This window comes from Falco rusticolus, chromosome 10 (genome assembly GCF_015220075.1).
Source record: "Falco rusticolus isolate bFalRus1 chromosome 10, bFalRus1.pri, whole genome shotgun sequence".
In the NCBI taxonomy this organism is placed as follows: domain Eukaryota; kingdom Metazoa; phylum Chordata; class Aves; order Falconiformes; family Falconidae; genus Falco; species Falco rusticolus.
Window position 1 is genome coordinate 24,666,559 of NC_051196.1, and position 26,548 is coordinate 24,693,106.

General features: G+C 46.4%; 1 protein-coding gene across 2 annotated transcripts; it reads left to right on the forward strand.

The window, feature by feature from the left end:
• The first annotated feature begins 1,278 nt into the window (after nt 1-1,278).
• On the forward strand, nt 1,279-26,337 carry CABLES2 (Cdk5 and Abl enzyme substrate 2). 2 transcript variants are annotated; one of them, XM_037402292.1, is made up of 10 exons: nt 1,279-1,853; nt 16,132-16,203; nt 16,395-16,487; nt 17,216-17,293; nt 18,765-18,873; nt 19,578-19,743; nt 20,506-20,609; nt 21,012-21,118; nt 22,449-22,653; nt 23,128-26,337. In XM_037402292.1, exons 1-10 carry the CDS (start codon nt 1,279-1,281, stop codon nt 23,266-23,268), a joined length of 1,650 nt encoding a protein of 549 aa, XP_037258189.1. In that variant the 3' UTR covers nt 23,269-26,337. The 2 variants fall into 2 exon arrangements, with proteins under 2 accessions (XP_037258189.1, XP_037258188.1); XM_037402291.1 differs by lacking the exon at nt 16,132-16,203.
• The last annotated feature ends 211 nt before the right edge of the window (nt 26,338-26,548 follow it).

The following is a 26,548-nucleotide window of genomic DNA, read 5'->3' on the forward strand; positions in this document are numbered from 1 at the left end:
GGCAAAATCCTGCTTGGGAGCACAAGATGCTTCCAAGCGTATGAGGTGGGAAGCAGGGGGATCTGCAAGGGCCATTTCTGTTTCAGAGGAACACAGAGGCCACCAGCACCCACACGCTGCTGTCCCCAGTGCCAGAGGCTTCATCACACCCAGCAAAGCTCCCAAACTTCTTCTGCCAGACCCAGTGGTACGGACATCGTCAGTGCACATCAGCATCTTCCGAGGATGATGGAAAGGGCAGAGCTTTCTTACTTGGCAAGCAGTCAGAGCATCATCCCGGGATGCAGCAGACATTGGTTCAAGTGCCTAAGGGGTATGTTTATTCTGTGCAGCATAAACAAACCAGCCTGGGAAGCAGCATGCTGCGCAGAAATGCCTTGAGTCACTTTGTGGAGATAAATACTAAGTTTATGCTTTCCCAGATCCAGGTCTGTCTTCCCATATACGGCCCACGATCAGTGCTGCCTCGGCTTTGCTTCAGCGGCTGGGAGGCATGGGGATTCAGCCCTCCGCACGTGTTTCAGGGGCTGCTGGTGAGTCTCAGGGCCATGCGTGGGGATCCATGCCATGCAGGGGGATCAATGCCATGCATGGGGATCTGTGCCATGCAGGGGATCTATGCCATGCATGGGGATCTATGCCATACACGGGGACCCATGCCCTCCAGGCTGGCAGGTTGGGGTCCACCCCAGCCCCACAAACCAGAGAGCCGGGTCCCCTGCTGGACCAAGAGGAGCAACCGCCTTCATCTGCTTTCTGTAGCGGCGGCGCGATGCGCACAGCCGCCTGCCAAGGGTTTTAGCAGATGTGTCCTGCAGGAAGGCCGGGAGTCCTTGGACCGGGTGACCGCCAGAGTCCCTGGGGGTTTGGGTGGGGAAACGGGGGGGAGGAGAGGTTTAAGGGTCATACAAAGGGACAAGGCGGGTGTATGCGTGGGGACGCGGTGGGTGGTTTTGTGGGTACACGGTGGACTTGTGGCCGTGGGAGGGCAGTACCCGAGGGAGGAAGGAGGGGAGCGCCTGCGTGACGGCCCCGCGGGGGGAGCCAGGAAGAGGACGTGCCGGGCCGCGGCCGCCCCGGCCCCGGGGCAGCGCCTGCCCGCCCGGCGGGGGCACCACCGAGCTGCCTGGGCCGACGGAGCCGTTGCGCGCCGGCGCTAGGACCCGGCAGAGCCCCACCAGCGGGCGAGGGGCGCGCGGAGCTACCCGTGATGAGCGGCCGAGCCAATGAGCGCGGCGCCCCTGCCCGGTTCATTTACATTCCGGCGCGACGCATCCAATGAGCGCGCGGGCTCCCGGCCGCGCTGCGCTCCCAGCGGCCCCGCCCGGGCGGCCGCGGCTCATTCGGAGAATGGCTGCAGCCACGGCGTGCGGCTCCCCGCCTCCCCGCGAGCAGCCGCCGCCGCGGAAGCGGGGGGACTCCCGGCGGCGGCAGGCCGCCCTCTTCTTCCTCAACAACATCTCCCTGGACGGCCGCCCGCCTTGCCCGCCCACCGAGAAGCCGCCGCCGCCCGCCGGCCCGGGCGAGGGGGAGGAAGCGGCGGCGGCGGAGCCGGCCGGAGCCCCCTCGCTGCTGCTGTCCCCGCCGCCCGCCTTCCAGCCGCCGCCCGCCCCGCTGCCGCCCGGCGCGTCCCCGCTGGCCGCCGCCGCCGGAGCCAAGGGGGAGGCGGACCCCCCCCGCGGGGGCATCTTCTTGCCGCAGCTGCTGCTGGGCGGCCCGCTCTGCCCGCCGCCCCCCGCGCCGCCCGCCCTGCCGGGGATGCTGGCGGCCGCCAAGCCGGGCGCCCCGGGGCTGCTCAGCCCCACGCAGAGCGCGGCGGGCGGCGGCTTCGCGCTGGAGGCGCAGCGGCAGAGGTGAGTGAGGGGACGGGGCGCGCCGGGCCCGCCCCCCCCCCCGCCCGCCCGCCCGCCCGCCCGCCGGGCCGCCCTGACCCCGCGGGGCGTGGGAAGCGGCGGGACCCCCCGCGGGCCTTGGGAAGAGCCCGACTTTCCCAGGGCTCCCGGCCGGCCGCTCCGGGGGGGGGAGGGGGGAGCGGAGCATGGGAAGCGGCCTCCCCCCGGGGCGAGCGGTCGTGGGAGGGGGCAGGGGCCGTGCTGCCGCCGGCCCCGGGGGGGGTCCCTACCCCGGGGCAGCCCCGGCGGGGGCGCGGCCGGGCAGCGCTGCCCGCTCGGGAGTGTGCGGCTCGGCCCCGGGGATGCGCGGCGCGCCCCGGCGTGCGAGAGTGCCGGGGTGGTGCGGAGCTGGGCGCTCGCCGGGGCTGCGGGACCCTGCACCCTGCCTCCCGCTTCTCGCTAGCGCCGTTTGCTGCTTCCAGAACAGCCGCGGAGCCCTTGCTGGGTCGGGCTCTGCCCCGCGCCGGGCGCTTGGAGCCGGCCCCGGGGAGGATGCGCTGCCCTTCACCGCGGCGGTGCCGCAGCCGTGCCATCGGCCCTGACAGCGTTGGTTTTTCTAGGCGGCTGGAAGGCGGGCTCTTGCTCGCATCCTGAGGATCCGAGCTCTGAGGAATGCTTTTCAGGCCGTTTCTTGCATAAACAGCTTTGTAAAGTGAGCTGGCCCTGGGAGCCCGCAGGTAGGCAGGGCAGTATCAAAGGCTTGAAGTCTCCGTGGTCTTTATAGCGGCTTCCAGAGCTTTGTTAGCCAGCTGAAATAGAGATGTTGTCTGGGCTTGAAAGCTGGGGAGCTTTGCTAACGCACTTGCTGGGTGTTCCCTTGCAGTGTGTATCCTGCGATGGAGGTGTCCCATACCCTCTGGAAGATTTAAATCAGGAAATGTAAAGAGCAGTAGCAGTTTGTAAGTGTGGGAGTCTCTTGTATGTCATCCTTTCTGGGTTTTTTTCCAAGAAGGAAAAAAACTTGGAACTGTCATTTACCACCCGTTGCTTTTCTTCTTGAAATGGAAAAGACCTTTCTTTCCTTGCTTCTTGGAGAAGTTGAAGCCTGGCATGCTAGCTGGGTGCCCGGTGAGCAGAGATCACGCTGTCATACGCCACTGTCAAGCAGGGGAGCCTGGAGTGCGGCTGTGGCACAACTCCTTCCCACCGCTCCGGGCCACAAAAGCCAGCACACTATTTGCTGTGCAATTTCATTTCATTACTTTCATGTTGTAGGTAAAGCTCTTGAGGGCAGGTTTTGCATCAAGAGCTTTACACACAGAGTTACCTTTGTGGGTGTGCTGTTCGGTGTGTCTGTGCGTACCGAGCTCCAGGCTGAGTTTGCATAAATTATTTGATCCTTCCTTTTCACATGCCAAGTTGATAGGACACTAAGAAAATATTCCTAGGATCTTCTCATTAGATGTCCTTTCTGCCTCCTTCCTTGGCATCTGATTTTAGATGGTTATGTTCCACTACAGTAATTCTAATCAATCCACCTGGAAAGAATGATAAATCACAAATAAAAGGTAGAGGAAAATGCGAGGAGGTAATCGAGGGAATGAAAGGGCTTCTGTCTGAGTAACAACAAAAAGGCTGTGATTTTTTTCAGCTTGGAAGAAATGGCTGAAAGGGTGATTGTGTTGCGTTAATCATTTTGTGTACTACTTACGAGGGTGATCTGGAGTGAGAGTTCATCTATTTTTTGCCTTTAAAGAAGAAAAGAGTGAGTGGAGAACATCCACTGAAACTATCGGGCCGAAGATCCGCATCTTTACGTGGAGACACATGTCTTTTGTCAGAAGGACAGTTTAGCGCTGGCTCTGGGGGTGTTAGGGCCCACGTATCTCCTTCCAGTCATGCTGGGCACAGGAGGGGGTGAGATGGACCATCCTTCTGGAATTAATTTCACCTGTTACTTTCAGAGTGAGGGACCTGGAGCACTTTGTATTTTCGCTGGATAGTTCCATGGTTTGCTCAGACAGAGCATCCTCTTGTTACAAATACATGAGGAGTGATTCAGGGACTCTTTTTTTTCCCGCAGGACAGCGGTGGTTGTGCTGCTTCCCCTTCTGTGTTAGGTGAGCTGTTGGCAAGGTAAGGTTCAGAAATGAACGAACAATGACAACATAGGTTTCCTTTTAATGGGACTCTGGAATCTGTATATTGTTTTGCCATAGAGTTATGTTGCTACCCTGGGTAGCATAACTGCGTGCATCATACAAATATACAGGCTTGTGAAGCCAGCAGAGGAAAGGAGGCGGTGGAATCTGCACCACGACCCTGGACATCTAATCTTTGGTGCCCACTTAAGGCAGCTGCTCTCCTCGGAGTCCTTTTTTAGTCACTGTCGAGAGCTGCTTTGAGTTGCCCTTGGTGGAGCCTCCCCGAAATGCACCAGGAGCACAGGCTGAAGGGTCTCCAGATCGGCTTTGTCCATGTTCGCTGACCAGTGCCGCTGCGGTCCTGTGCCGTGCCTGGGGGTTTCATCGCGCTGGGGCTTGCCCCATCCTTGGAGATCACTTTATCTACAACTGGCAGTTTCACTGGGCAGAGTTTTATTACAAAACTTGATCTTGTTTGACTTGATTGAGAAGTTGCAAGAAGCTGATGAGACCAGCGTAGCTCAGGGCAGGTTGTGGCGGCACCTCTGCTAAAGCTGGTGATTTATTAGCAGGTCTTCAGTACAGCCCTAGGAATGAGTGACCGGGTCAGCTGATGGAATGTGGAGTTTGCTGGAGTTGCTCGGTAGCTGTCAGGTCCTTTAGGATGGAAACTTAAGCAGCGCACGCTCCCTCGGAGGCACCGTTCAGTCTGGATGCTTGGTTTCATTGTGCTGCCTGCTGAGCATGATAAACTTAATGACTTTAACCTTCCACTTTTGTTTTTCTAAGGAATCTTCTGTTTACAGGATCCTAAATTACAATGCTGTGTTATACTAGCTTGCTTAATCTGCTTGCCATCCCTCCTGCCTTCTCCTTTTCCATCTTTCTCTGTTCTTTTGTTCTTTCAAAGAACAAGCCTCACAGAAAGCAGTGGCAGGATGCAGCAAACAGCAAACAAATCAGCATTCACAGATACTTTTTTTTTTAAATGAATTTCTGCAGCTGGGTCTGAAACTGGCAGAGCTTTCTGGGGAAACACAGATAACAGAGGGCCCTGAAAATAGCCAGGTTATGAAAGCATGAAGAACGGGAACAGCAACCCTGAATGTCCGTGTTTGTTTTGCTTCTGAGGGTTCGGTCTAATTTAATGTAAAGCAGCTGGTTTTGCCATCTACTTGCTGCATTTTTTCTGGGCCTAAGAATAAATACAGAAATTTAATTATTTGCAACTGATGCTTTAATGTCCTTGGTGTTTAGCGGTCAGGGAGCCGAACTGAATGTTCGCGGTTGCTGATGAATCAGAAATGACTGAGCTAATTTAGGTAAATTTAAAGGTGGGAGTTCAAACAGCAGTTGATAACAGCAGCCCTTCGGACCAACTCTACTTTAAAGTGTTAATTGGATGCTGGATTGTTGCCATAGGTGTGATCAAATTAGTTCTTTGGCTGGAAGGGCAGAAATACTTAGTCAGGCTTTTATGCTTATGATGGAAAAAAACCCAAAAAAACCCCAAACCACCAACTCTGCTAATAAACAGATTTTGTTAAGATGTATGAAATATAATGCTTAAAAGTCTTAGTTTTGATTTTGAGCCTTATTTGTAATAACCTGAGCACTCATGGTGCTTTTCAGGAAGCGGCAAGATCTGTCAGGGCTGGCAAGCTTTGACCTTTCAGGGGTGAGCAGCAGACTGGGGTGTGCTGCTTGGGGCTGAAAATGAACATGTGCTAAACCTGAACTTTATTAAAAAATCAACTGAAAGATTAAGGCTGCAGTTTCCTCCTTGGCAAGCACAGTTTGTTTCGGCAGCTTTCTCTCATCTTTGCAACTGCAGGTGAATTGCATGTGTCCAATATTAAATGCTTATAATTGATAGCTGCCTGTAGTATTTGTTATCTAACCTTCCCAGCCAGGTATATTAATCAGAAGCAGTAAATTGGGCGCCTGGCAGGAAACTCGGAGATTAGAAAATCCAGGTACTTGTATCCTGTGAATGGGTCAGGGTCAGGCAATCCTAGACACTTCTAACACTGAGATTATTTGACTTTTTGATTTAAAAGAGTCCAGAGGCTTTTAAAGTAACTTTGCTCTCAGGCAGGAGTAGTCTGTACAGAAACTGTACTCACAGCTGATTTTATCTGTGGACAGATTGTGTAGCTTTTCAAAGGAATGGCGCAGGAGCCCTGGCAGCGGCGTCTGAGATGCTATGGAAAATGGGATGCTCTGGAAGCGCTGTTGCCACCTTTCGTTTTCCTTCCTGCCAGCATGAGGGTGGTTAGAATGTGTCTTACTTCAAGTCAGCAAGTCATCAGTTGAGAGGGGAATGTGGTATCATCAGTTGAGAGGGGAATGTGGTACCAAATTATATGTAAAAAGCTGGATGGCTTAACTTCGGGGAGGAGTTGGTGGGGCCCCCTTTTAGACCTCCAGTAAGCAAGTCCTGTAGGAGTGTTACAGCTGGAGCTTCCTTATCCCGGCGCTCCTCCGCTGTGGACTTGAATGTGCTGCCAGAACCTTACACAGCAGTACAGCATTCATGGCTCTTTTCTAATATTTTACTTGTGAGATTTGCTTTACAAGCTTCGAGTTAGAAAAAATAATGCAAGCTTTATTGAACCATTATTTTCAAATGTAACCCTTGACTCTGAAGACTGCAGGATCTTGCTGTACTGACTTAATATGTTGTTTCTTTGATTCACAGTCTAAAATAATTAGCTCCTCTCTCCTCCTTGCCTTCCCCCAGATCTCAGTTGGTGAGCAAGTGCCTCCTCCTCAGTCTGAGCACTCGGAGCTCCCAGAGCTCATGCTGAGCAGCAGCTGGGTGCTGTGGGTGTCAGTGAAAAGGATGTGTTTAGGTTGCTGGTGCTCCTTAACATGACTTCGCTTAGTCCTGAAATCCTTGATAATTGCGAAGATGTGGGCTGTTCAAACTTGTATCTGCTTTGCCAGCCGGCTGACGGCCACCTAGCCTGGCTGTGGATGAAGCTTCTTCATCGGGGCTGCTGTGTGCTCTCAGCACAGCGACTAAACCGGTTCAGGAGAGTTGCTAGTGGTGGTTCTTAGTTTTTTGCCATTTACTATCAACTGTGGGATGAGGCAGGGAGGGAAGGACCTCTGCTTTTTGTTTTAAAGAACAGTCCTGAACTACAGATGAGCTCTTCTGCTCTGGGTGTGGGTGTAGTTTGATTGCTTTGGAACAGGGGAAAGGTGGAGGGGAGGGGAAGTGACTTTCACAATATTATCTTAATTTTTTTTTCCTGCAGTATATGTTTTTTCATTATATTAAATCTTGGGAATCTGGAAGACTTGACTTCAGCTGTCCTGTGTTCCTCCTTTTTTTCCATCTGTCAACCAGTTCAAGCTGTGAGGCTGTCAGGCTGAGTGGGCTTGAAGATGCTTTTGAGCCTTCTTTTGAAGATTGCTCTGAAGTCTTCTGGCTCTGTAGTTCGAGTTTTAAAATGCACAGTTTGATGTGCGCACAAGCGTAATGAAATTTGGATTCTTTGACGAACACGAGGTATGGTTGATAAAGCAGGTGACTGCAGATGGAGGGTGCTCAGCTAAAGCTGTTCTGTGTCCTGATTTCAGCTGGGACAGAGTTAATTTTCTTTCCTGTAGCTGGTACAAGGCTGTATTTCGGATTTGGTGTGAGAATAATGTTGATAACACACTGATGTTTTAGTTGTTGCTACATAATGATTATATTAAGTCAAGGGCTTTGCAGTTTCTCAGGCCCTGCCAGCGAGAGGGCTGGAGGGGCACAAGAAATTGGGAGGGGACATAGCTGGGACAGCTGACCTGAACTGTCCAAAGGGATATTCCATACCATGGGACGTCATGCTCAGTATATAAACTGCGGGAAGGAGGAGGAAGGCAGGGACATTTGGAGCGATGGCGTTTGTCTTCCCAAGTAACCACCAAGCGCGCTGGGGCCCTGCTGCCCTGGGGATGGCTGAGCACCTGCCTGCCCGTGGGAAGTGGTGAATGAATTCCTTGTTTTGCTTTGCTTGTGCACTGCTTTTGCTTTAGCTATTCAGCTGTCTTTATCTCAACCCACAAGTTTTTCTCGCTCTTACCCTTCCAAGTCTCTCCTCCATCTCACTGGGGGGAGTGAGCGCTGCGTGGTGCTGAGCTGCCGCTGGGGTTAAGCCACGATGCTGTGTCATGCTGGCTCTTCAAATGCAGAGCTTTAAACTTCAAACCATTGGTTTATAGCTGTTGTGTATATAACTTACTGTAAATTAAGTACAGTTTAATCTCTGGAAAAAAGTGTTAAATGAAGAACCTTAAACTGGTCTCATAAGTGCAAGCAAAGCGTTTAATGAGGGAGCCCCTGATTCACAAGACCTACTGAGTCTTCGAAACAAAAAGCTGGCTGCCAGCTGACCCTGATCCCGGCAGCCCTTCCCAAGGGAGCTCTGGACACCCTGACCCTGTGCAGCCACCTTCCCCAGGGAATGCTCCTTTTGTGCCAGGGGTACCCAAGCTCAGCGTTGCCTGCAGCCTGCCTCAGAGCTGGGTAGCCGTTTTGTTTGCTAGCCAGCCACAGCATGGGCTGAACTGCTGCCGGTCAAAGCCTCTTGCTCGACAGCATGGGCACATTTACACTTGCTCTGTTGTGGCTGCTGCAATTCAAGCATAGAATTTTGCCCTGGTGTGAGGCTACAACTTCTTGATTGTGGGTTGGAGGGGATGACTGATGGTGCAGTGGGAAGAGCCAAGTGCCCATAAAAACACTGGGAGACCTCTCTAAATTTTCTTTGACTGGGTTTCTTCCAGTCACCTGTTTTGAATTTTCTTCTCCTTCCCAGTTAAAAGCTTCTTTTTTTTTTTTTTTTTTTTTCCCCCTACTTGAGAGTTTTATTGTGCTGAAGGCTTTTACTTTCACAAGGCACATGATGAAATGACAGCATCGTCTCTCAGGGAGGTGCCTGAATATTTTTAGCATAATGCCCACAGTGTCATGAAGGACACAATTTACATTTCACTTGCCTGTTTTGGTCAGCAGTTCAGTGCTTAGTGAGCAGAGCACAGAGGTTGGTGAGCTAGGAACACCTCCAGAAACTGGTAGAAGTACGGAGGAATACAGTTACTGGTTGGTCCTGGCCAGCACGTCCAGTTTGCTTTGTGAGAAGCAGCAGGGATTTTAGGAGTGGAGTTCAGAAATGGGCTCTGGGCACAGCAAACCTTAATCTGGTTTGGTGGTTCTGGTGCAGCAGATGGCTTTCATGGCGCTTACTGGAAGGCACTGTTTTATCCTTGGATTGTCTAAACACCCTTAGCATCAAAATGATGTGATTTATGAAATGCGGCGAACACAAAGCTTGTTTCCTAGTAGCATTAGCTCTTAATCATATGTGGTAGTGAATCAGCAGTGAAGTAGCAGCCGCTGTGAAGAGTATCTTAACTTCCCTTGTTTGTATTTAAAACTCTCCAGGCTTAGTGAGCTTCCCGCTTACTCTGCCTCCACCTCCGTTCAAATTACACTTCGTTTCTGTTCCTTCTCGCCTGTCCCGTGGGCTGCGTGACGCATTCTTTCCCTTGAGCGTGGCTTTGCTGGTGTTTGAGGAGTGCGGGGTTTTCTCCTGGCATTTGGGACCCGCAGGAGAGCCCCTGGTGCCCTGTCAGCTTTGCAAACAAACCCTCAATAAGAACAGAAAGGTGAAGGAATTGGACCCTCTCCCTTGTCCTGAGGTTTCAGAGGGACCTGCTCTGAAGCATAATTGTACTTTGCAAGCTCATGTTGGGTTTACTCTTTAAAATGAAGATTACTGGAGGGATAACTTAAATTAGCCTGACTGTGAGGCTTGTGTTTATTGTCTGGCAGTCTGATAGTTAAATAAATGTCAGAACAAGCTCCTGGGGCAGTGGTCTGCAGTCCAAAATGCACGTTTGTGGTGCCATAAAACAGTGAGTAGCTGATTTTGCAAAGGAGTGCTTGGGTGTATGATTCCTGGCGGCTCTGCAGGGTGTCTTCTCTGCTGCTGCCTCTCACTGAACATCAGAGCTGAAACTGTTTAGCCGTGAAAATGGTGCTGGGCACATCGTGGCATAGTCTTCATTAAAGTAATTTGTTTTGCCAAATATGTGGTTTTGATAGTGATGCATTAGATACGTGGTCTCTGACTACTTTTGGCTTTACTGAAAACTTGTTGCTGCTGGTGAGCTGTACTCAATCTGCTTGTGAGTAGGAAACTCATTAATGTAAGCGCTGAGGGTGGTAAGGCAGGGGGCACTGACATGAGGGCAGTGATGCTCACGCTTGTACACTCTGGAATGCAAGCCTGAAAACGGGGAATGCCTCCTGAGCTGCGTAAGTAATGGCAGTTGTGAAAAAGTCAGATTAAAAACTGGAACTGGTTTTCTTAATCCCTTGGTGCCAGTATTTTACCTAGTCAAACCAAAGACACAGTTCATATCTGGTGGTTGGCTTGCCTGTAAGGAAGGAAAATGATGCAGCTTAATCTTTAAGGTATGTCTTGATAAAACAAATCTGACAGGTATGCCTTCCTATCAAAAACAGTATTTGAGATCTGGATTTCTTTTGTAAATTGCCTTTGACAGTTGTTACTAAGCTAGTGCTTCCAAAAACCAATAAATGTTTTTTTTGTCCTTGTTATATTAATAACTTGGTCCCTTGACAGCTGTGATGATACTGAGATCTGTGAAGAACCTTACAAAGGGACATCCATATTAAAATAAAACTCTTTCAAGTGAGAAATAGGAAACCAGATTCTATTAGCCCCTAATTTTAAACAGTAATTAAAAATCCTTGCCCGCCCCCATTCCTCCCATCTATTGGCAGTACGGGTGGCTAAAGAGCAGCAGAGGATAGAAGCCTTGCCACTAATTTTAGCCCAGTGCCTGGGGCTGTGTGCCTGGGTGGCTGCGTGGCAGCATCCTTCCCCCAGCAGAAGGGTGATGCATGGATGCAACTCCATTTGCAACAAATTTGCCCTGCCGGTCCCTTTGGCTGGAGGAGGCCTCAAGTCCTGTTCCTGCCTGGCTTTTGTAGCATCTTTGAACGCTCGTGTTGCCGGGCTTGGTGGTCCTGGAAGTGCTGAGGATAAGAAGTCACAGCAGAAGGTGAACTCAAGGTGCTGTGTTGGTGGAAGCAGCTGAATGCTGACTGCACTGTGACTGTGTGACTGGCTCGGTGCAAACCTGTCCCTGTGAGAGGTGGGGGTTAATTGGGATGAGGGGAGAATACCAGTAATGTCTGATTTAACCCTTCAGGAAGGAGCGAGACCAGCTGGTCTGTTCACCTGCAGTGGCAGAAATGCAGGAACCAAAAGGACAAAACAAACTTCAAAATGGCCAAATGGCAGCTGCACGCAGCAGCTTAAGTAAGATCATTGTCTGCTGCAAGGCCCAATATTAGGGGTTAAAATAAGATTCATGAGGGCTGTTTGTTTCCGAGCCTGGGAGTGCTGAGCAGGGGCACGGGTGCCCAGAGGGCTGCCCCACTGTCCCTTAGGGGACACAGCGGCTCAGGAGCAGGTGTGGAAGAGGCTTGCCTGTGCCTGAAGCCATGCCTGATATTACAGCAGTAGTACCTCTTTTGCATTCAACTTGTTCAACTATAATGTCTACTAAAGAATGGTTACCTTGGACACTTCCAACTACAGCAGCATCCTGAAGCTTTACCCCTGTCCCCTTGGGTGTCTGCAGGTGGGAAGGTGGAAAATCCTCCTGGCCAGCCATTGGAAAGGTTGCTGCTCTTTAATCTGGAGCTGTGACTTAACCAGCTTTTTCCTTTCAATTCCTAAGACGGGACATGTAGGGATTACCAGTGCTATACATAGACTGCTCTTGGCTGTGTCCTGTTTTGCTGGGAACACTTAAGAGCTGTGTCAACCTCGGGGCTGGGGATCCCACGTGCTGCCTGCCTGTTCACCCTCTGCAGAGGGTTTCTCTGCCAGCACTCGGAGGGACAGTGGCAGGACCGCAGAGGACAGCTCTGTAGCTGGATGTGCTCAGGAGCTGGGTTTCCTCAGTGGGAGGGCCGTCAGAAAGGATAAATGTGTGTGCTGGCTGCTGCTTCCCAGGTGGGAGTCAAAATGCAGCTCTGAACGTAATTTGTTGCGTTTTTATCTAAATACAAGATTTTTCTGTGGGCCTTTAAGTGCATGTTTAGCTCATTGGGGATTCGGCAGCGGTGTTGGATTGTGTGTGTCCATGTGTGCTCGTGGAGATAACAAGCCAAGGCGTAATCCAGAATTCTTCTGTTTGATAGCCCCTTATCTCTGAGCATGTGCTGCGTGGTTTTCTCTCTTGCTGGGTCCCCTCAGAGGTGCTGGTTGTGTAAACACAGTTGCTGTTTTAAATGTTTAAGTTTGGGGAGGGTCCTGCTTTATTGGCTCCTGAAATGGGGGGGGGGAAGCGCCCAAAAGTGAGCTCCCGGCCAAGGACATAAAGCAGGCAAACCTGCTCTGTAGCTTGTCAAGGAAATGGCTGGTGGTGGCACACAGGCATGTTTGAACTTTTGTTAGGATACTGGTGAAATTACATCCTGCTCCATAGAACTCATTAACATTTTAATATTGGATACTCTCATTTCTTATTGTCAGGTAGCATGTCCGTAAGGGTGTGTGTAAGGTACCTTGCAGTGCGCTTACAGATGTTGGTACTCTGGTTTAGTATTTAGGCTGCATTTGGAAACAAATGTTGTGTGTAAACTACTTAAAATCCTTTGCATTCCAGTGGATCAGAGCAGGAGCAAGAGGTGTTATCCTCAGTGAAGCTGATTAGCACAGGATATGTGACTTGGCATTTTTTCACCAGAGCTAGCAGCCGCTGGAGCAATGCTGTGTAGCCTGTTGTTGAAGCATGGATTGGCTGCGCTCAAACTAAAGCAAGTGAGTGTGTGAATATATGTATATTTATATGTATATAAAAAATAAGTGGAGACTGCTCAGTGTTAAATCTTGTAGCATACTCCCAAGTACTGCACTACCTAATAAAGTTCTGTATGTTAGTAGTAGTAATGCTGTAAAAAGTTGGCTTGAGCCTACAAGCTGTTGCAGGCACTCTGACTGGGTTAGTGAGACCTTTTTACGTACACCCTGTTTTGAGATTTGAGGGGTAGCATCTTGCTTAGCAACTGGGATTCCTCCAAGGTGACAGCTTCACTTGAGGACCGAAAATATTTACAAGCATAGCTAAAAATGAAGTTTCCTGTTGGCAGAGTGGGGATGAGTCATTGTGGTTTTGAGTCAAGGGGCAGGATCTTCCCTTCGCAGCAGCAGGTTGTTGCTTCCAGATACGTACGTAGAGCAGCCGGTTCGGGTGTTTGTCGCTTGTGTTCCCGTTACTGAGAAAAGGCGGTGGTGTCCAGAAGGTGTAATGCTCTGGGTGGCTCTTCACCACGGAGACACTGCCTTGATGCTGCAGGCAGTTGCATCCACAGCACCGTGGCATTACTAGTGAGGGTCTAACTGTGTCTCTCCCAATCTGTCCAGTTACTTACACCAGTGTTCTCTTACAGTTCTCTTATGTGGTTTCTTTGTACCAGTGCCTGTTTTCCCGTTGCTCCCCACACGTGGTGTCTTTCTGTCTGCATCCAGCTAGGTTTCCCCCAGGAGGGGAGGAAGACTGGGGGTGTCCCACATCCTGATGATCCTGCAGGGAACACCTGTGTTCATGGAGGTTTGAGATTCAGCTCCACGTTTCACGAAGGGTTTTATTTTACAAAGGGTTTTTTATTACAGGTTGGATGCTAGAATAGACAAAAGAACCATGTGTATATGAAAGCGTTAAATGTTCCTGTGCAGTTCTCGTTGAAAAGAAAAAAAAATAAAATTTAAAACTGAAATGCTGGTGAAGGGTGTTGAAGCTGTGCCAGGAATGTTCTCCAGTAGCACCCTTAATAGCAGTTGATTTGTGGGAGGCAGTCTCTAGCAATACCGAAGGTGTTAGTCCAGTGGGAGGATTTACCCCTCTTGTGTTTTCAGAACGGGAGACTAATTTTTCATCCTCCTATCTGTTTGAATTGTGGTCTCTTTTTTTCTTTTAAGAATGCCAGAAAAGCACTGCTAAGAATCTGAAGACAATTTCCTTCTAGCGGAAAAAATAAAGTTTCATGTGGGAGTATAAATTATTACAATTTCACAGAGAAAGGGCACTAATTATATTTCATTAAGGAGATTGTAACCAGACTTCGGGAAGAAGAACATTCATTAGTTTGATACTTGTTCTCTTTACATACTTGAGAATACAGAGAAAATGTTTACTTGTTTCTCGTGAACTTGTAGTGAGGAATGAGGAACTAACCGGGTGTCAGGAATATTTAAGATTGAAGCGTCGTTGTGCAAAACCTCTAGATAATCATTGGTATGTACAGCTACAGGAGTAACTTCATAGACCTTATTGCAGAGGCTTGCCTGCAGATCAGCCATTTTAAGTAACAGTTATGTCAATATATGTGGAAAAATAACCAGAACACCATCTTTTCTGAAGCGTGTTCCTGGTATAGCTTGACACAACAGAGGCAGATGCTCCTGTTGCTGATAATCTGCTTGTTGTGGAAATCTGTAATTTTCTAGCAAGTCCTGGGCGTTGACGATGCTGCCTGTAAGGGCAATGTGCCGTGCGGAGGGGAACTGCTACGTCTGGCTGGCACAGTTCTTGGCAGGCAGCTCAGGCAGTAGCTCCAAGTAGCTCGGAAGAGAAGAAATAACTTGCAAGGCGGCAGAAGAGAGGTGAAAGCACCTGGTTTGTCACTCAGCAGTTTGCATTTCTAAACACTGGGTTTAAGAAAAAGCAGGCAGATTTTGTGTGTGGAACTCTGGTGTATCTCTTCTGTAGCAACTAGTGTGGTTTGGTTTCTTACCCTGCTCAGGCTGGAGAGGAGAACCGGCAGAGTCGGTGGGATTAGCAGATTGCCCAGCTGTTTCAGAATCTTGAAGTGCTGAACTTCAAGACCAGTCTTAATCCCAAGTATCTTATTTTGATCTTTAACTTGAATCACCTGAAGCTACAAGCTTTGCTGTGTAAAAACCCTGCCATAGCTGGTAACAATTAATAAATCCCATTTTTTCTTGGCCTTGCCCCACCCTTTGCAGCCACCCAAAGTTCCATGCTTTTGCTTTGGTGTTGGATGTTTACTTCCAGGCATGAGAGCCCGAGCAGTTTGCTGATGGATGCCAGGGCTCTGATGCAGTTTAAACTCTTGAATTTTTTCCAAAAGCAGATCCCATCAAGCCAGAGGCATGCAGCTTTCCTCTGGTATGCTGCTTCCACATTGACTTTCATGGCAGCATTGTCCATTAGTTGAGTTACTATGTTGCTTTGGAAGAAAACCTTGGACTTGAATGCATGTGGCTTGTGCTAAAAATGTAGCACAATGTATGCTTAAACAAAAGCAGAAAATACGGAATCTGATAGTTGTGGTGTCAGTGTTTTGCTGGTGGCAGTTGAATCAGAGCGCATTGTTCCTATGGAAATTGCAGTCATAGTTTCACAATTCGTTTGTAAATCTCTACCAACAAAGAAAGACTTTGACAATAGTAATGTGTCTTGCTTTGGCAAGGTCTATTATTTTTTGCTTAAATGTAATATCCTATTACTGTTACACTAGGCTCACATGATTCCTACTATTATTCTCCTTGCATCTTCCATTCTAGGATTTCACATGGGTACCGAATACTCTTTGCTTCCTCTAATAACCCTCTCTATTGTTTTCTGGAGAGATCTGTCAATTTTATTGAGCTGCTGTCATAGCTGGAGACAACTGTGTTCTGGATCGAGCATACACACAGATGTTCAGTCATCATACAGATATACCATATCTGTCCATAGACTGACATAAAATTACTTATTCCTTTGTCTTGATGATACCTCTTGTAAGATTTTAAAGGAGTATTTGGAAGCTTTTTAGGTGTTTAACTTATAGGCAGGTGTTCTTATGTGTTGAAGATAGTGAATGCTTTTGTTAATAAGTTGGTGTAAATGTGTATTTCGAGGGCCCTAGAGGGGGAGACAAGTTCTTGGCCTTTTTAGGAACTTCAAATGCTTAATTAAGCAACCTTCCACAAAAAAAAATAATCAAAAAACCCTGCTATTTGTCCTAAGAACTCATAGATCTGTTGCAGTTCATAAACTCGGAGGCCATGAACTAATATTGTTCACTCTTCGTGGTGTTGTACATTTTACAGAAGGCGTTTTATCTCCCAGCGCTGCTCTCTAGACTTTTTAGAAGACATAGTGGAATATGCCAGTGTACGAAGGTACTTTTTTCAAAAGCAGCATTAACCTCAACTCGTTGCATGCAGTCCTCTCCTCCCTCCACCCTCTTCCACGCCAATATCTGGGGTCCTGCATGCTAGTGCTGCCATCTGATCATACAACTGGCATGACTTCTTTTCAGAGCACTTAACAGGTTTTGGTTTGTGTTTTTGTTTGTTTTTTTTAATTGCAGAACCAAGCATATATCTGGGTCTCCAAGACACAAAAGTTTGAAGAAGATGCACTTCATCAAGAACATGAGGCAGTATGACACCAAGAACAGCAGGTAACTTCTGGAGGACAAGGTGCCCCCTGTACTGGGGTGAAATAGGGGGTGCTCAGAAGCAGACTCCAGTTCGATGCAATTAGCCTCTTAATATCAGTGAGAATAAGGCGATGTCCTTGGGGTCTGGTTAGTTTTATGCATACTTCTGTCAAAGGAGGTAGGTGCTCACATCTGCTACATCTGCAGCAATATTCTGATAGTTCTGCCATCCTACTGTGAGGAGGTTCAGTCATTCTCTTCTGACGCCCTCCTTGTCTCTAGCACGCAGAGAGGTCAGAGCTGAGGAGGATTTAAGGAGAATGGCTTGGCTTAGCCAAATTCTTGGCTCTGAGCAGAAGAGAAGGGGGAGGCTGCCTTCATGTTTATTATTAGTAGAGGTGTGAGACTTCATCTAAATGTAAAACACAATCTATGTCTTTTCACAAAGCTTATGTAAAAATTACATAAATATAGCTATCTATTTTTAAAGACTAGGATTGCCTTTGAGGAGCTCCCAAGGTGATGGCAGTTACTGGGTGCTGGGTTTTGCTATAGAGCTTGGTCCTAAAGACCTACAGGTCATAATGAGACCTTTGCTTTTGTGCTCCTTCCTGAAAACACAAAATCGGTAGCAGTATCTGTGATTTGCAGAGCAATATACAAAGAGTCTGTGTTCCTGTTCCATAAAAAGCTGCTTTGTAACTTCTGAATTGTAATTTGTATCCTGATCTTTTCCCATCTCCTTACAGGATAGTGTTAATCTGTGCTAAACGAACACTGTGTGTGGCTTTTTCTATCCTACCTTACGGGGAGAGTTTACGGATCAGGTGAGACATCCTTAAGTGCTTTGTGAAATGTCTGGTTTGTTGTTTGCAAAAGATCTTTTTAAGTTACTATGGTTGGTGTAAGTCTCCTGTTCTAAAGCAGGTGAACTTATTAAAACATACCATTTATGTGCAAGGACAAGAATCTGCTATCAGAGCAGTAAAATCAAACATTGCCACAATGTCAAAGTGTTTATTCAAACTCCAGGAGAAGAATAGGAGAAAGATAGACTTTGCAGGGGTTTATTCACATTTTAAAGCACTCCAGTCCTGTGAAATCCCTGAAAACAACTCTGAATAAATGATGTGATTTGTTACTGTGTAGAACTCCCTTTACTCCTAAAGTGGTCAGAAATCAACAGTCTTCGGTGCACCAAACTTCTAGTGTCGGCAAAAAAGCACACAGAGCATCAGGGAAGGATGCTGCTGCCTTTACTTGGAAACCTTCAAGGCTTTATAGTGAAGTTAAACCTGAAGTCTAAGATGCTTTTCTGGTTTTCTACTCTAAGCCATGAATGTCACTGTTTGCAATCTAAGAAGAACAGAAACAGTTTAGACTGATTGAAACTGCTTTTTAGTGTTTGTACTACGCTTTTGTCTAGAACTCTCAATATGACCACTTACAAAAACCAAAACCTGCTAACTGGATTTCCCTGCATCTTTGCTCAGCCCCTTGTGGAGTCTAAGTTGATTCTGTGAAGGTCTGTGATCTACAAATGTACCATGGAAAATACTAATTTTATTCTAATCTACTCTGGCAAAACAATTGTGTTGTCACTTCTGTCCTGTACATAACTTATGGCCACAGGAAACGGATGTTTAGTGGTGGGAATTGTATTGTATGCAAATACACTTGCCATAAAAATAGGTGATGGGAAAATATTCTCTCATTTAATAGAAAAGCAGCAAGGTCACTAGAGCTATTTAAGTTTTCTGAGCACTGTGTCGTTCTGCTTCTAAGATGGCAATACGATTCTTCATGTGAAAGCTGCTTTTTTGCATTGGAATATAGAGGTGACAAAGCTGCATGCTGCCATCACTGAGGCAGAGTTCTGCCAGCCGCCTTAATTTTTAATTTGAGCTTGTGTGCACAGAAGTTGGAAAATTCCAATTGAAAGGCAAGTTTCTAATCCTGGAAAACCAGTAATATAAAACATGTTTGCTGTTAAATGTTTAGGGAGTAGTATGTTAGGAATGGTGTGGTTTTATGCAGAAAGACCATGTTAAAGTTTACTTTTGATAGGTGTATTGGAACAGATTTGAGTTAAAGTGAGATTATATCTGTTTGGTTAATGAGCATTTTGACATTAAGAGAGTAGTTAAAAATCAACGTTGTCTTGAGGGATTGCCCTGTTCCCACACAGGACAACTCTGATCTGGTGGTGTTGGCTGTAGCTAATGGAGGGACGTGGTGTTTACCTGGAAGCTGGGCTTGTCACATTTTATACTAGCACACTTTCTTATCTGCATTTAGTGATCTAAAAATGGAAGGACAGAAGCAGCGACATCCTTCTGGGGGAGTTTCAGTCTCCACTGAGATGGTGCTTGGCCTGGAAGGAGTAGAGCTGGGTGCTGATGGCAAGGTAAGGAAATACTTTCTCCTTTTGTGTTTTTGGTTGGGTGTTGTGTTTTAGGGTTTTTTGGTGGTTTGGGTTTTTTTTGGCGGGGTTGTTTGTTTCTCGATTTGTAATGCCAGTGAGCATTTGTAATACTACTGACCAAAGCCGGTGACAGCAGGTGGGTAAGCTGGCTACTTTCACCCCAGAACCATCTCATGCTCGGGCAAATCACTTAATTTATGCCGTGCTTTGCCATCCATAAAGTGAGAGCTGAGACTTCTCAGAGTGGTGGAAGTTTAACTGCTCAGTTTGAAACATTTGGCTGGTGACAATTCTCTTCTGAGGAAGTAGTTGAAGCCACTGATCGCTTCTGCCTCTGTTCCTGGAGAATTTATTTCACTCTGGTGTCTCAGACAACATGAGTGATGTTTTGATAGAAATATGGGCAAAATTTATACCCTAGTTTATATACTGCCAGAATTTTATTGATGTGATTCTCCCCTCCTCTTCACCATCCCACCAAATCTTCTACAGTGCTTCTACACTGTTGTTGTGGAAACAAGGCATTCCTCATCCAACTTCACCCTTTCTTCCTGTCTCACCATTTCAAGGTCCCCACTCCCAAATACAAACTCCAGGGGACTCTGAGTTGGAAAATGCTAGATGTTTGGAAATAAGCTCTTCAGTAAATTTTCCCCTGTAACTGCTACAACTTTGTCTCCTTCAAGGTTGTGTCCTATGCAAAATTCCTGTATCCGACCAATGCCCTAGTTGTTCGCAAAGCTGACAGCTATAGTGCTGTTCCCTCCTGTCGAGCTAGTGCTTCACGGAGTCTTCCTGGATCAAGATATAAACCTGTGACAGCAAAAACAATACCAGCAGGAACAGACATCGGTAAGGACAACCGCCAGCTTTGCCATCGCTTGTGTGCCTGGCAGAAAAGCATAAAAGGAATATATTTCTTTGAAATAATTGCGAATGGTGAAGTGAATGGTGATGCGCTGCATCTGGAAGGAGACTGGTTTTAGCACAGCCTAGTAAATAAGGCTTGTTAATGAAGTATAATGATGAGCCTTAGGACTGAGACTGACACACATTCCTTAGATCCTCCATATATCTGGCCTTGTTCTGTTCATGCAATTCAAAGAGTGCAAAGCTTCTGCCTGGAAATATGAAGTTTTATATTATTCAACAAGAAACATCTGGTATACGTGGTTGCAGGTGGGCCTCCTTGCCTTCTAGCACAGTAACAATGCATAAGCCGAAGAGTTTGTGACAAGAATCCCTTCTCTTGTGTTAAAGAGCAAACCTGACAACTCTTCTGCCTGTTAGAGTATAGGCAAAAGAATTGTCTTGTGCGGTTGTTTTCTGTGCATATTTGTGGATGACAAACTTAGTTTGCACTAAAGTGGTGCTTCAGGCACATGCTGCAGAAAGAGCTTCTGTGTTGCTGGTTTGTTTGTGTTTGGTTTTTTTTTTTCCCCAATCATTCTAATACCTGACTGGTGCATTTATGAAATGCACACATGTGAGCATAGCTGCTCTGGGATCTCCCAACACTCCTGATGTTGGCTGTTTGAAAGCTTTTTTAAAGAGCAAACAGGCCATTTAAAGCTCTGTATCTTGTGGCCAAAAGTGCTTTCCTCCTTCCCTCAGGAAGTGAAGCTGGGGAAGCTGCAGAGTATGATCCAAATCTTCTGGATGATCCTCAGTGGCCCTGTGGAAAACATAAACGTGTTCTCATCTTTGCCTCTTACATGGTGAGTGACTAGCATACCTGAACAGAATGAGTGAGTGTCTTTAAGATTTTCCTATAAAGAACTTCATTGAGGAAGAAATCTTCCTCTAGGAAGAAAAGGTTGTGGCTTTTTGAGAATCGATTAGGAAAAGTACGAACAGTTGGGTTTGTACACTCAGCTTGTCAAGGACCAACCTGACATGCATCTCCATGTTGCCATTTGCTGCTTGTAACAGTTTGCTGACTGTTCTTTTAAGACTTTGTAGTTGAGATTCATCATGATCTGTTGCTTAGGACATTACAGAAATGTTAAATTGTGAATAATAAAACTCAGGCTTGCCTTTGCATTAGTGTCTTTGGAAGACTTGTTTGGCCATCAGTACTGTTTACAGAGAAATGATAAATTTTGCCTCTTGTATTTCAGACTACAGTCATAGAATATGTGAAGCCCTCAGACCTTAAAAAGGATATGAATGAAACCTTTAGAGAGAAGTTTCCTCATATCAAGTTGACATTGAGCAAAATTAGGAGGTAAGAAACAAGCACTGAATAATGAGAACATCTATGCTCTACAAGGCTGCCTTTATCTTCTACTTGTACGGAGCAAATAGTAGATCTATTAATAGTATATATGATTAAACACTAATCTCTTTTGCCAGTTGAGCTGACTGTAGGATGACAGCCCTGTACAGGAATGTTTAGGATGCTGGGAAGGGGTAACAGTTGGTTTTCATAGTTCCACCTTAAAAGGGTTTAATTTCACCAGCTGGGGTGTACTGACTTAATAGTCAATTAACAGAAGCAGCATTAGCCTTGAAACAAATACTTGTAACCTGATTGTCTGGCAGTAGTGTAGCATAGTCCCACTCTAACTGGATTGTCTTTTTAGACCCTCTGGCTATTTTCACCTTTCAATTACCAGGCTCACTGATGGCCATGGATTCTGACAAGATTCTGGGATAAAGAAGAGTGTTAGGTCTGGGGAGTCCTTTTTGAAGGCAGGACTATGCCATACAGAATTCCTAGTCTTCCAGAAAATGCATCTGGCTGTTCATCAGTGAGACGTCTTCAGATCAGTTGTACCTTCAGAGAGCTGTAATCTTACTGGTATTACACTTGAGCTAACGCAGTTAAGGCCCTCTGAAATAGCCGGCTTAAACACAGTTCTGCTGAATCACCAGGGTTATGTGTAACTCGGCTCCAAGTGGAAGGCTGGCTCAGGCAGGGTCTGTGTTCTGCCAGTGTCCTGCATACTCCTCTTTGTAACTGTCCCAAGCAGTGTGTTTGTGCAGAGATCTTCTTGCAGGTGTAGCATGGATGGCAGCCATGAGAGGTAGCATCCACCATAAAATCTGCCTTAATGCTGAAGTGACGGGCTGGCTGCTGTGGGAAGTGTGTAAACCAGTCTGCCTTCCCCTCAGACCTGATTCTTCCACAAGGTGTGTAGTAGACAGGTCTCTGTGCAGCAGCTGCTGTGGTCCGCACAGCTTTGGTGTGGTGTTCTGTAGGTCAGGGTGGTTCAGTCTTATGATGTGAATCACAAACCAGTTTGGGAGCCCAGAAGGAATCACACAGCGATAGCCTGTGTGTCAGGGAGGCAGCTAAGCTCCTGTGTGTATGGGCAGATGAGAACTGTGCTTCCACAGTAGATGTTTTCAGCCAGGTTAAATCAGTTTGAGCATCAGCTTCAGCTTGCTGCCAGCTGGACTTCACTCTAGGATAATAGTTACCATAGCTTTCCAGCTAGGATTCTTGCCCATATGCTCTTCTGAGTTCCCATGCTGTAGTGTTTCTAGAGCACTTCATTAAAGCCATTGTGTTTGAGAAGATGTCTTTGTGGTTTTTTTCCCCCCATTCCCAGTTTAAAGCGAGAGATGCGGAACCTGAGTGAAGAGTGCAATCTGGAGCCAGTAACTGTCTCCATGGCATATGTTTACTTTGAGAAGCTCGTTCTCCAAGGCAAACTTAACAAACAGAACCGCAAACTGTGTGCTGGTGCTTGCGTTCTGCTTGCAGCCAAGATCAGCAGTGATCTCAGGAAACATGAAGTCAAACACCTTATAGATGTAAGTACTATGAAACTTGTTTCAGTGTCGTCAAAACCTCCTCTCTAGCTCAAAGAACAAGACAAAGACTAAAGCCAAGATTTTCAACAGTGCATGCCTGCATTTAAGAGCAGCTCTTTCAGTTTTATGTATCAAGGGCTCTCGGGATTGATATTTTTTTTTTTTAAATATCATTAAAACTACCTGACTGATGCAGTCTAATGTCCTACTGATTCTACAGTGAGGTTGTTTTTCCACTTACTGTTTCTTAGACACACACATGTAACTTGTGTGGGTGTCACAGCTGGGCTGATAAGCCGGTTTACTTGTCTGCTCCGTGGCAACACTTTTTGATTCTGTAGGTACTGCTCAGGCCACACACCGCTGCCTTCTGTTTTATGATAACTTAATCTAGCAGTGCATTGGTATCTTGTGGATTAACTGATTGCTTCTCCCCTTGTCCTTCTTTTTTTTAATTTTTTATCACTATCATAGAAACTAGAAGAGAGATTCAGATTCAACAGAAGAGATCTCATTGGTTTTGAATTCACCGTCCTTGTAGCTTTGGAACTGGCTCTCTATCTTCCTGAAAACCAAGTTTTACCTCATTACAGACGGCTCACACAGCAGTCTTAACCAAAGCTATGTCCCAGCTGACAGGCAGTGGCGCTGGGGACCGCATCACTGAACACTGCAAGTGAACTTGCCACTGGCCTTTCTGTGCCGCTGTGTGCATCCTGCCATGGCTACAGCTAGTTTTGAAGTCTGTGGTGTGTTACTAAACTGTTGAGGTGTGCATTATGGACGCATATGCCAAGTCTGGGGGACGGTCTGAGAAGAGTTGTTGAACTTTGTTTTCTTTTGGACATGTAAAGCACAAATATTCACCAGTCAGCTGTCATGGCTGCTTATTATTCCTTATTTATCTATTTGGTTTTACTAAAACTGTTCTTCCCGATGAAGAATACTATGGTATTGTTATTGGGTTTTATTGTTTGTTTTTTTAAAGCCTTTATTTTATTCCTTGAAACTAAAGGAAGCATCACTTGCATTCCAGTGCACCATAAAATTCAGATGTTTCTAAGAATCTACTCACATTTTTACATTCATGAAATGCATACTTTATTTTTTTAAAGGTGTGCCTAAAACTGGCTGGTCTGGTACCAGTGCTTTTTAAGTTAGTTATGTTATTTAGTGGGAAATCCTGAATTTGTATAGCCATCTGTTCTTTACCTGCATTGGCCTTGCATATAAGGAAAACAATTCCAGTATATCTGCACTAATGACACACAGGGCATCTATTCTCTGCTATACTATAGATTGGTAAGTATTGAAATTACTCTGTTCCAATTTAGTTAACTATTAATACCTTAAGAATATACTTTTTCTTTAAATAGGAAAGATTGTTTGAAAATCTGTCATGAAGTACCACATGTTGAACAAGGTAGCTGCAGCAAAGTGATTGCCATCCTAGTTCACTCCTCAGTGGAAGATGAGCGCTTGACTAAGAGCAATTTGCTGTCAAATGTATAATTTACGACTTTTCGTTTGTTTCACTGTTCTGTAGTCTGAAATAAGCACCTTTTCAGTATGACTGCATTAGATATGGTCTTATGTGCTTTGAGCAAATACTTATGCCAGTAGAGTTACTGCTGTCAAACCAAGCCAATGACATGAAGCATGCTCAATATTTAAAATGCTACTTCTTTTTACTCTGTTCTTCCAAGCATTGCATCACTGTGATGGTCCTCATAAAAACTGGCACATCTGAACAGCCACTTAACGGCTGGTGCCCAGCAGCACTCTAATGCTTATGCAGAGGTTAAATATCTTCTCTGACCATTGGTTATTCCTTCATTTATTTATTTATTCTTTTTAATATCCAAGTTGGGAATGAACTCTCGATTATATGTGGGACCTTCTGTGATATTGGTTCTTGGGTTTATTTTCTGAAGCAATATTATGATACAAGTAACTGTGTCCATTTGCAAGGGACAAAACTGATGCTTGGCTGTTACGACTGAGAAATTTGTGATTTGTTTGACGCCTAAATTAAATACTAGGTCTCGTACTGAGGTAACGGACTTGCTATCTAATATGTAAAGTAATGTAAATTTCTGTTCCTTGTATTAAATGTTGGTCGTAGCCAAAACCAAAGCTGAATCTTTGCTTTTCAGCTGTGTTTTGTCTGAAGCTAATTTGGCTTCATTAGAATTGCAGCAAACTTTACTGGAGCCCCTTCCTCTTTAAGTAGGGCTCAAAATGTATTTTTCATATGTAATAATTACAGTGACTATCAAATCTTTTGTAACTGTGTTCAGCTGTATGTAGGTTCAAGGTATTTGTGTAAAATTTAATATGCTTGTGATTTATCTCTAACACAGAAGGACTTTCCAGTCTCCATAAGTGAGATTGTAGCTAATAAATTAAACAAGCTTGCCAGTTATCTTCCAAAAGGTTTAAGAAAAACTGCCTACTAGTTAAACTTTCTACTGAATATAACTGTCCTTGCATGCAAGAAGTAGTGATGTACTAAACATCTAGTCTATAATGAGCCTTCAAATTAGCAACCCGTTGTGAAGACAATTGAAGTGGGCCACCACTTCCTGCAGTCATTAGGGGAGGGGACAGAGGCAGAACTGAGCAAAGAAATTGCTTGTGTGGTATCTCCAGAACTAGCAAAACACTCCGGTTGGTATGAATGAAATCAGAATATGGCTGGGAACTTCTTTTTTTAGTGTATAAAGAGTTTTCTCTCTTTATATAAGTAAGAAAATTAACTTCCTGTTCTCACAGTCTAAGGAAAAAAAACAAAACACAACCAAACCCATACCTTGGTTTGCAGCACTTTGCAGTCTCTATTCAGTGGAAGTTTGGTTGCAGTGGGCATTTGGGCTGTAGTTATGTTCCCAGAATCTATGGTTTCACATCACAAAGGGCAAGCTTTTGTTTTGTTTTTCAAAAGAACAAATTAAGATAAGGAGCATTAAATTACAGAATGCTGAATGTTGTCTAAAGGTTACTCTAGATGTTGGCTTGGGAACATGCAGTGTTCTTGAGCTTAGAAGCTGGGTGTGCAGGCCAAAAACAACGCGGTGGAGCCAATGTTGCACCATCATCTCTGGTAGAGTGTGGGGCCAGGGCCATCCAGAGGTGTAGTCTGTGGCTTGTACATCAGTGTCTCCGCTGTGGTATCTGTGCAGAAAGTCCTTCTGCAGAGATATGGTAACTCATGTGTGTGTATATGTTGATTTTTCAGTTTCCGGAGTGTAGCCCGCAGTCCTGTATGGGAATACTTATCTTTTCACCTAAAAGCTGCCACCATGTGGCAAAGGACTATTATTACATTATCCATTAATAAACTGAAAGTGGGACCCAAAATAATACGCGGATCTGCTGGCTTTACGTTTCCTCACAGTCCAGCTCCTCTTGCTCTGCAGGGAAAGGCTGGTTCAGGCCAAGCGGCCTAGCGCTGTGTGCCGCGTAGCGATGCTGCTGGGATGGCTCAGCACGGACAACTCTCTTGATAAGAGGCTGTACATTTTTATGTAAACAATACAGTTTTGGTTTTGTCTTACTCCATTATTTAAAAGCGTGAGTTGTAGCCTGTTCGGTTTTATTGTGGGTTTTTTTTTTCCACCATGAACTTGTAAAATTCAGATGCTGTGAAATAAAACCTGTTTTGGTACATGTTTTGTAACCAAAGTCTTTGTTTTGGAATGGTCTGTCGGTTTCAGGGGCTGCTCGGGGGCGGGGCGGCCGGTTCCCCTCAGCTTCCCGCCGCCGGGGGAGGGGTGCGCCCCGCGGGGTGGGGTGGGTCCCCGCCCCCCAGGGGATGGCCCCTGGCCCGCGATCCGCTGGCCGAACGGTGGCCCTGGTGCCCTTCTCCCGGAGCCGCCTCAGCGCGGCGAGGGGG

What these genes read in the sequence shown, in the direction of transcription:
- CABLES2 (XM_037402292.1), top strand. Translation starts at nt 1,279, where the DNA reads ATGAGCGCGCGGGCTCCCGGCCGCGCTGCGCTCCCAGCGGCCCCGCCC. An exon ending in AGCTGGGTGCTGATGGCAAG is followed by an intron (nt 18,874 to 19,577) that starts GTAAGGAAATAC and finishes GTCTCCTTCAAG; the next exon opens with GTTGTGTCCTATGCAAAATT. An exon ending in ACATTGAGCAAAATTAGGAG is followed by an intron (nt 21,119 to 22,448) that starts GTAAGAAACAAG and finishes CCCCATTCCCAG; the next exon opens with TTTAAAGCGAGAGATGCGGA.